Below are 10,736 nucleotides of genomic sequence, written 5' to 3'. Positions count from 1 at the left end.
GCTGAAGCTGTGATCCCCATGCCCCTGGCACCTGAAGGCCCCTGCCCTGCCCTGCCCTGCCCTCCGGGGGGCTCCTTCCCCCCACACGTCTCCCCGCAGCGCCCTGGGCAGCTCCCCAGGCAGGCTGAGTGTTGAGCCTGGCAGACGGCAGAGTCATAGCCTGCACTGAGACTTACCTTGTCAGAGGCTGTCAGCGATGCTCCTCCAGTGAGCTCACAGCCTGCTCACACCATACACATCCTATAAGCTCTCTCTCCTTTCTCTGCTCTCCTCCTATCACCTGCAGGCTGTGCTGTGTAGAAGAGCTGCTCCTGGGCACAGCTGTCTCTCTGCAGCACTGCCCACTTTTATGAGCTCCCTGTGTCCCAGGAGCCCGGCCCAGCTCTCCAGCAGAGAATGTCATTTTCTCTTCCTCACTGCTCTCCCTGGGGATCTCCTTAGGTCTCTGCATTGGCAGCTCCTGATAGACAACAGGGTCATCTCTGCAAAACGTACTTTGAAGTCAGATGAATTAATCACCAGTAGACAGACTGATCCCTGAAGCATTTCTTGTCCTAGCAGATGGTGTGTGCCTAGCAAAGCTGCAAATGCCCCATCTGGTGTCATGGTTTTACGATTCTTGTTATTGGTACTCCACATCCTAACATCATGTAAAGCACAGGGAATTAAGGAGTAAATACTCCAGTTCTGTGGACGGACAACTTTCTGGATACCTGGCTCTCAGGAGACAAGAACTGCATACCCAGAGGACTCTGAGTTCAGAGAGGGGAAGATCAGTCATGGGAGGAAGTCCCAGGATCTCTCCCTTGCTTGCTGCTCTGCAATGTGTGGGTTCGCTCCCCAGCCGTGCGACTCCAGTTCAAAGCAAGGCTTTTGGTTTCAGACACTCACTCTCTCATTTTATATGATTTATTACCCTAAATTTCAATTTTATTTTATAATATTGTGTTATCTTTTATCTTGCATTCCAATATCATATTTAGTAAAATCATGTTTCCTCCTTAGATTGTTGCCGCTGATTTGTTATTATTATTGTTGTTGTTATTATTATGATCATTCATACTTTAATTTTTGACCAGTAGGACTGCAGGCCTGCTGCCCTCTGTCACGGGCACAGATTGCTCTAGATAACTCCGTGACAAGGCAACACACTCAGTCATATGGTCTGCTTTTAGGGCAGATGTGTGGAGCCAAAAGTTGGACTTAATGATCCTTATGGGTCCCTTCCATTGCGGGGTATGCCAGGATTCTATGATAGCAGGTACAAGCACAGTGATGTTGAAGTCACTGTCTTGTCACAGTGGATAGGAGTTCAGCGACGCCACAGTGGTGTACCAGAAATGTGGAGAGCAGTGATGTCAGAATTACTGAGCTGTGGCAGTGGTCAGTATTACAGTGATGTCAGAGTCACTGTACTGTAAAGGAGAGACAAACTCCGTGATTTCAGCTCCACTGTGCTGTCACAGCTGATATGAGCACAGTGGTGTTGCAGTTGTTGTTCTGTGACAGTGGGAAGGAACATCATAATGTCAGGGTCACTGTGCTGTCACAGTGGGAAGGAGCAGAGTGATGGCAGATCCACTGTTCTGTCACAGCAGGCAGCAGCACAGTGATGGTGCATCAATACAGATTAGAATCATAGAATCATAGAATCATAGAATCGCATGGTCAGAAATGATGTAAGATCATCGAGTCCAACCGTCCTCCCATCATCATTACTACCACAAGCACTAAACCAGATCTCACAGCTCCTCACGTAGACATCTGTTGAACGCTGCCAGGGACGGAACCTCCACAACCTCCTGGGCAGCCATTCCAGTGCCTGACCACTCTCTGAGAGAAAAAGTTCTTCCTTATGTCTAACCTAAAGCTCCTCTGGTACAACTTGTGGCCACTTCCTCGGGTCCTGTTTGTTGCCTGGCAGAAGAGCCAACCCCCCCCTCATCACAACCTGCCTTTAGGATGTGGGAGAGTGCAAGGAGGTCTCCCCTGACCCTCGTCTTCTCCAGTCTGAACAATCCCAGCTCTCTCAGCTACTCCTCATAAGACCTGTGCTGCAGACCCCTCACCAGCTTTGTCGCCTTTCTCTGGACAAGTTTCAGGGTCTTTCTTGTAGTGAGGGGCCCAAACTGAACACAGTACTTGAGGTGTGACCTCACCAGTGCTGAGTACAGGGGGATGATGTCCTCCCTGCTCCTGCTGGCCACACTATTTCTAATGCAGGCCAGGATGCCGTTTTCCCTAACGGCCACCTGGGCATGCTGTCTGCTCACATTCAGCCAAGCATCAACCAACACCCCCTGGTCCCTTTGCTCTTCACAGTCATCCAGCCACTCATCCCCAAGCCTGTAGCGCTGCATGGGTTTATTGTGGAAAAAGTGCAGGACGCGAAAGGGGCTCTGCATGTGGGTTAGTATCACACATGGCATCCTCAGAGCCAAACTTCCCAGTGAGGAAGTGGTGCCTTCACCTTGGCCCTGAGAGATCTGAAGTTCAAAGTTTCATTGGGATTGACTGCTTGTTCAGAGTGGTCCCTTCTCACATCCCACATCCTATCATGAGACACACTGCCCACAGGGGACTTGGGCCTCGCGGCATCCTTGCACCCCATGCAGAGTCTGGCAGCTGCTGACCCCTGCTCTTTCATTGGACAGGAAGGGCCCTGAGCCAGCAGGAGGGACAGGATCTCCCTGCCAAGGCTCTGGGGATCAGGGCTTGGCCTTTCTGCTTCACAAGACAAAGGAGGCTTTTCTCAGCATCACAGCCACCATCCCACTGCCTTGGTCTGCCTGCAATCATGGATTCCAATTCTCTGCTCTAACAAGTCCCTGGGGAAGCTTGCTTGTGAATGGCCCTCAGTGGGGCCCATTAATACTCCTAGAAACTTCACTGTTCCTTCTGACTTTGTCTCCTTGGGCACTTCATGCAATCTTCTCTTCTCTGTGCACTGGAAAACTCAGCAGCAAATGCCCCCTGGGGCCCATTACAACCCACAGAAGCCTCCTGTGCTTTGTGCCTTCCGTTCATCTTTTTTAAGTGTTGAGAACTTGCACAGCAAACTGGAGAGGTGTCTGGAGTGACCTTAATGAGGAAGAATCCAACAGACATTCATTTACTATTTATATATAGTTGTGTTTAAAACAAGAATTTTAATCAGCTCTTGGCTATTGCTACTGATCCAGGATTTTCCCTTATGAACTTTTCTCTGTCACTGCGTGGACAAAATTGCTCCTCAACTTCCCCACCTCATTTCTACTCCCGTTGGCCCCATGGGACTTGCATCACTTTTCCTCACATCACTCTTCTCTTCTGCAGTCACCCGCTCAGTGTTAAACCTCCTTTGAAATAATTCCCCCTGGCATTCCTCAGAGAACCAGTTGTACATGGGTAATGAAAGATTTCTTTTTGACTGTTTTTTGGTCTTTATTTATTTTATTTTTTCCCAGAGACGGAAGGAAATGGGATGCAATTGAATGAGCAGTGAAACACAATGTTCAACTGTATGCTTTGTCCATGCTGCATCTAATGAGTTTTGTCTTTCACAGGGAATATCTGTAAAAGAAATGAGTTAGGCAGAGATAGGAAGGGATAGATATAATGACAGCTAAGGAGTTGAGAAAAGAGTCCATCCAACTTTGGAGAGAAGGAGCAGATTTCAGTAATCTCCCTGAAGACCAGAGATCAGGCAGATAGTTGGGAGAGAGAAATCTGAGTGAACAAAGAGCAAGGGATGGGGAAATCTGGAGAGCAGTGGGAAAAGCATGTGTCCAGATGGCCTGCTGAAAGCATGGCCTGAATCACGGTCATTGATTTAGGAGAGCTGGAGACACCTGGAGGATGAGGGCCATTAAAAAAGCAATATAAAAATAGAAATAAAAACAAAAAATAAAAATAAAAATAAAAATAAAAATAAAAATAAAAATAAAAATAAAAATAAAAATAAAAATAAAAATAAAGTAAAATAACAGACACAATATCCCCCGTAATATGTTTTCAACTTAAAAATAGAGATGACACATGAGAATATTTGAAGTTGAGAAGTGTTAACACATTTTTATCAACTCTCACTTGCAGACATCTTCCTTGTTCTGGGGATCTGAAATGTGGAGGCACTACTCTGCATTATGCCTTCCCACATCTTCTAGCCAATGCCTTGTTCCAATAAAAAAGATGGAGACTGACTTCTTACAGCATTTCTGAATAATAGGACCAGGATGAAACACAATAAACCGAACGAAAGATTTTCATTAGACGTTTGGAAGGAATTTCCAACATTCCGTAGATCAGCACGTGAGGCATGGAGCTGGTATGGAACAGGCAGCCCAGAGCAGATGGGGCTGCACCACCCCTGGAGATGTTCGAGATGTCAAGGGCCCAGGCATCCTCATCTACTGTGTGACAGCCCTGCACACAGCAAGGGAGTTGGAACTGGATGGGCTTTAGGATCCTTCAATCCAAAACATACAAAAATCCTACAATTCTTGTCAGCCTCTTCCAACACGGGATCCTGTTTGCTTAGGTATTCCCTGATCTCCTCTTCTTTCTCCAACAGTACATCTGCCTTGCACCAACATTTCCCACCTGTCTCTGGCACCCAGGATTCCAAGTTGCCCAGACCAACTAATAAACCGTGAGGTCAGGAAGGAAATGAATGTCAGAGACTTTTCCATGTCCTGTCTCACCAGGTTCCCTGCCCCATTCTACGCTGGACCCACATTCTCCCTAGCCTTCCTTTTGTAGACTACATTGTATTTCTACAAGCTCTCCTTGTCTGTGATATGCCTGGGCTCATTCAATCGCAGTTGAACTCCGATGTTCCTAAACTCATCTCAGCAGGAACACTGGACAAAGTCTCTGCATTGCTGCCAGGTGACCTCTTCTTGTTTCCACTTCCTGCACGCTTCCTTTCTGTGTTTGGGTGAGACCAATGCAATCCATTCCCAGTCATGCAGGATTTCTGACATTTTTATTTGCCTTCCTTTTCCTTGGAATGGGCTTTTTCTGCTTTGAAGCCACGATCCCTATATTGTAACCACATTTTTTGATCCCATTCCCCTCAGAGCCTTTCCGTGCTGCACTGTATGTCACAGAGAACTGAAGAAGCCAAGGTGTGCTCTTCTGAAGTCCAGGGTTGTGAGCTTCTCTTTTATCCTCCCTTCAGACTCCTCAGCTCCACCATTCCAAGGCCACTGCAGCCCAGGTTCACTTTCATCTTCACATTCACATTCCCCATCAGCCCTTCCTTGCCAGTGAGTTTGAGATCCAGCAGAGCACCTCTCCTGTTGGATTCCTCCATGGCTTGGTCAAGAGGCTGCCGTCTGTGTTCTCCAGAGATCTTGTGGATGGTGCATGCCCTACTGTGCTGTCCTTGCAGCAAACACTGCAGTGAAAAAGGCCTCCAAATGGCCAGACAAGATAAGGCTCCCATCAGTCTGCAGAGGGCACCTTCCACTTGCTCTTTCTGATCAGGAAGCCAGGAACAGACACTGCTGGTCTCCTTTGATTACCGTTTCCGTCTGCTCTGACCTGGCTGCTCTGCCATCCCCAGGAGAAGCTCAGTGCACTCTCCCAGAGCGCAGTCAGCTTTCCTTGTCTCCTCACTCATCCATCACAAAGACTCTGTAACCCGTTGTGCTACAGTCCAGTTGTGGAAGCCATTCAACCGTGTCCCTGTGGTCCAAACAAGAGCTCAGGCCTGCAACGGAGCAAAGATTTCTAGCTCTGCATGTGTTGATGTTCTCATTAGTGTAAAAACACATAAAGAAACAAGCACCATTGTTCCTAGCATGGCTGCATAACACATCTACGGTATTTGAGTTCAGAAGGTGGCACACAGGCATTAGACCCACTGTGAGGCTCGGAGTTGTCCCAGCAGCACGGACACTCCTAGGGCATGGCTTTCCTGAAGGCCTTGTGTGGCATTTGCAGCTGCATGTGATTGTTCTGGACAGCCCAGGGAACTGGCATGGCACTCGGCTGCTTCTGATGCCATTCACGTGTGTGCCCATAGAACACTGAGAATTCATCAGTTGAAATATGAAGATGTGTGCTAGCTCTGTAGTGCCTTGAGATCCAGAATATTCAGCAGATGGAGAACAGAGAAAGATCCATCTCTTCTTTTGTGAGCACAGCCATTCAGTCACCTGCGTAACTCTGCATGCACCATGGAGACAGGTAAAGAAGGCAAACTTGGGTGCCATGAACGAAGGGGTCGGCTGTTATTTAGGATAGCTGAGAATAGCTCTATCCCCTCTCTGGCCGTCAGCTGATGTTTAGGAAGGAAGTGTCTCTCTCAGGTATTTCCCACACACTTTACAAGCACTAGCACACATCCAGCAGCACCCCAGGCACCTTGGTCATCACCCAGGGTCTGTGTGTGAGCAACTGACTCCCCGCTGAAGGACCAAGGACTCAGAGCAGGAGCTCACATGCAGGCAACTCCTTGTGCACACCTGAACTGAATTCCTGAGGAATCCCTGAAATTCCTTTGTGTCCGTGGGGTGCTGAATCCCATTTCAGCTGCAGGGTTTCCATCTAGGGATGAGATGCCTCACTGCCTCAGCTGGATCACTGCTTTGCCCAGGGAAAGTGCACTGTCCTTGTCTGTGTGCCCTTTTTGTTTCAGCAAACACTCTCTGGTAGAACTAACCATATGTCTGCAATCAGTCACTGTCCACTGGACATTTGGTGGTTAATTGAGCAGATTTTGAAGTACAATCATGACACTGTAGTCTTTCAGGAGCTGTTGGCCATGGAGACCCAGGGACATCTCAGGGGAGATCAGTGGGTGGAATAGAAATGACATCATCTGCTGCTGAGCTGGGCCAGGCTCCTGGGATTCTGGGAGCTCCTACAAGTGGGCAGTGCTGCAGGGAAGCAGCAGTGCAAAGGAGCAGCTCCTGTGCAGCACACAGCAAGACTCTGGGCATGGTCTGCAAGAGACATGTAGAGGAAATAAGGAAGAGAGCTGACAGGCAGTGTGGCACATTAGGCTGTGAGCTCACTGGAGGAGCATTTCTCACAGCCCTTGACCCGGTAAGTCCCTCATTGCAGTCAGTGTGGTGGCTTTAATGCAGGAGTCACTAAATCTGGGACAGCCCATTGCAGGTCAGTCTGAAGGCATTCCATATTTCTTTATTTTCGATAAAAACCTCCTCCAGCTGAGGGCTTCTGTGCTGCAGCATCAGAGCACAGCCCTGAGGGCTGCGTGTCCCAGGACGGCTGCAGGCTGTGCTGCCAGGGCTGCAGCTGGGTGCCCAAGGCTGTCCTGCAGAGCAGGTCCCTGCTGTGCCCCAGGGGCTGTGTGCCGGGGCAGGGACTCTGCTGCCTGCCAGGCTCAGCACTCAGCCTGCCCGGGGAGCTGCCCAGGGCACTGCGGGGAGACGTGTGGGGGGAAGGAGCCCCCCAGCAGGGCAGGGCAGGGCAGGGCAGGGCAGGGCAGGGGCCTTCAGCTGCCACAGCTGCTGCCTGGGGCAGGGGGATCACAGATACACTGCAACCCAGAGTGTTTCCAGATGAGCTTTGCGAGAGGAGTGACAAGGCAGGAATTTTTCTTTTATTTTTCATAGGGAAGGTGAAAAAGTTGGAGGCATAAATCTTAAAGGATCTTTGAAATATGAATACGTCTCTGAGAATCCTGAATTGTACGTTTCTCTGTCTGCTGTTGTGTGTGCAATCTCTTTAAGTGCTTTCAGTCTCTCCTTTCCCAAAGGAGAGCACCAGCTGAAATTATCATCATTTTTTGCAGACATGAATAATGCACTTTTCCTGCAAACAAGCATCTTTCTCTAACAGAAATTTAAGTGCACCCTGAGTGCACTCAGGGTAAAGATAAGACTTGTGGAAACAGCTCCTAATAGGAAAATATCTAGGAGCCTGCGGTATGATTTGGAAAAGAGAGCAAAGAGCTACATAAACTGCAACTCCTTATGGAATTGTGAAGCTCATGAAAATAAACTGGAGTTATGGAGTTAAATGAATATTTTCCACAGCAAACAAAAATATTCTGAAGTATAGCAGGAGGAGGTTCTCTCCATGTTATTTTGACTTCTGTCATTATTTCTGGCACTCTGCACAGGACTCCATGCCCAAAGGAACTGCAGATGCCCAACAGCAGCTCCATCAGCGAGTTCCTCCTCCTGGCGTTGGCAGACACGCGGCAGCTGCAGCTCCTGCACTTCTGGCTCTTGCTGGGCATCTACCTGGCTGCCCTCCTGGGCAACGGCCTCATCAGCACAGCCGTAGCCTGCCACCACCGCCTGCACACCCCCATGTACTTCTTCCTCCTCAACCTCGCCCTCCTCGACCTGGGCTGCATCTCCACCACTCTCCCCAAAGCCATGGCCAATGCCCTCTGGGACACCAGGCACATCTCCTACGCTGTATGTGTTGCACAGGTCTTTTTCTTTGTCTTTCTGCTATCAGCAGAGTATTGCATTCTCACCATCATGTCCTATGACCGCTACGTTGCCATCTGCAAGCCCCTGCACTACGGGACCTTGATGGACAGCAGAGCTTGTGCCACCATGGCAGCAGCTGCCTGGGCCACTGGGGTTCTCTATTCCCTCCTGCACACTGCCAATACATTTTCACTGCCTCTCTGCCATGGCAATGCTGTAGATCAGTTCTTCTGTGAAATCCCCCAAATTCTCAAGCTCTCCTGCTCACAATACTTTCTCAGGGAATTTGGGATTCTCCTTGTTAGTATCTGTTTAGCCTTTGGGTGTTTTACATTCATTGTTGTGTCCTATGTGCAGATCTTCAGGGCCGTGCTGAGGATGCCCTCTGAGCAGGGATGGCACAAAGCCTTCTCCACGTGCCTCCCTCACCTGGCTGTGGTCTCCCTGTTTCTCAGCACTGGCTTTTTTGCCTACTTGAAGCCCTTCTCCATTTCCTCCCCATCCCTGGATCTGATGATGGGACTTCTCTATTCTGTGGTTCCTCCAACACTGAACCCTGTTATCTACAGCATGAGGAACAAGGAGATCAAGCATGCCCTCAGCAAAGTGTTGCAGCATGCAATATCCCTGCTTCAATAATGTGCACATCTTCCTCACATCGTTCCTTGTGATGGTTCTTTATATTTTACGTATGTATGACTTTTTGTCTGTTTGTGTTAAGTGTAATAGAGTAATCTTGGAAAAAACATTGCAGTTTATTCCACTTCTTCTTTCCCATCTACTTCCCATTTTCTCACACCAAGACCTCATGTAAATATGCAACCAGATTCCCCAAATAAATAAAAGACACTATAAAACCTTGCAAAAAAATACTGTTCCTTAGCTCTTCTCCCTTCCTACCTTGTCTGGATCTGGGGGAGGTACAGCCACAGTCAGCAGCACAACGCGCTCTTTTCATTCCTGGTCTCTTTACACTGCCACACTGCTCTCATGTCCTCGCATTTGTGCAGACCTGAAGGTCTTGTGTGTCTCACAACAGTGCTGTTGTCTCTACAGCAGCACTCCGGGGCTGCTGCAGTCAACAATATGAACTGCTGTGTCACAGCTGGTCTCCTTGCTGGCACCACCATAACAAGAGGGGCTCATCAGAGCAGGACCAAAGAACTGGAGGCCTCTTCCAAAGCTGCTGTAAAGAATATATGTCAGGAGCTGCTCTATGACAAGACATTGAGATCTTCTGGTGCTTTCACTGGGTCACGGGGGCAGTTTCAGAGTCCCAAGGTGATCTGTTGTGGTCTCAGGGCAGCATTGTGGTTTACCATGGAAGGTGGCTCAGCACCACACAGTCGTTTGCTCACTGCCCCCTTCCCAGTTGAAGAGGGGAGAAAACTGAAATAAAACCACAAAGCTGAATCTGTGGGTAGAGATATTATTTTGTAAGACAGAGAAAAAAGAAAAAGATAGTATTTTTAACATATGCATTTATGTATATATGATATATACAGTATATATTCATCTTTGGCCCAAGGAGGCTATGGATGCCTGATCTCCAAATGCATTCAAGGCCAGGCTGGATGTGGCTTTGGGCATCCTGGTCTAGCGTTTGGTGACCCTGCACATAGCAGGGGGTTGAAACTGGATGACCACTGTGGTCCTTTTCAACCCAGACCAGTCTATGATTCTATGGTTCTATGATTCTATGATTCCATTATATATATAATATATACTATGGTAACTAGCTCTCGAGCTCTAGGGAAAGAAGGAGAAGTGAAAGGGAGGCTGAGGAGCTGCTGGAAAGTGTTCTCCCCAATCTCCTCCATAGCTGGGCTCCCTGAGCACACAAAGCCAGGAGTGTAATTACGAATCATATCCACAGTATTACTTCCAAAACCCAAGGATGACTGCAGAGCTGAATGTGCACAGAACGTTAGTTTGTCAGCTGACCACTTTATCACAATGCAAGCCAAGGCCAAACAGCACAGCAGAATAAAAACCCTAATCCAGCCCCCAGAGATGACAAACAGTGCATCAGGAAAAACAAGCAGCAAGCAAGGAGCTGTGCAATGCAGTGTCATGAGAAGGCTCAACGAGATCCATCATTAGAGAAAAAATCAGCGTCATGGCCTGCAGTTATCCGACTGCCACAGAGCCCTGTGCTAACTTGCTCGGGACAGATCTGCTGCTGTCTCAGCCATTGCAGCCCCACATCAGGCACCAAAATGACGGTGGTGGTCTAAACCAGCAGGTGGCTCAGCACCACACAGGGCTTTATGCACTGCCCCTTCCCACGGATGGATAAGAGAACTTGGGAAAAAAAACAGAGTACAACACGTGGGT

At 48.6% G+C, this 10,736-nt stretch overlaps 1 protein-coding gene across 1 annotated transcript; it reads left to right on the top strand.

The window, feature by feature from the left end:
• Positions 1-8,102: 8,102 nt before the first annotated feature.
• Positions 8,103-9,038, top strand: LOC306956595 (olfactory receptor 14A16-like; the record flags this gene model as incomplete). Its single annotated transcript, XM_079547870.1, has 1 exon — positions 8,103-9,038. One exon carries the CDS (start codon positions 8,103-8,105, stop codon positions 9,036-9,038), a length of 936 nt encoding a protein of 311 aa, XP_079403996.1.
• Between the last annotated feature and the right edge of the window lie 1,698 nt (positions 9,039-10,736).

This window comes from Tetrao urogallus, assembly GCF_951394365.1.
Source record: "Tetrao urogallus genome assembly, chromosome: 32".
NCBI classification, from domain to species: Eukaryota; Metazoa; Chordata; class Aves; order Galliformes; family Phasianidae; genus Tetrao; species Tetrao urogallus.
The sequence above is the reverse complement of the archived record's forward strand: the minus strand, read 5'-3'. Positions and strand labels throughout refer to the sequence as shown.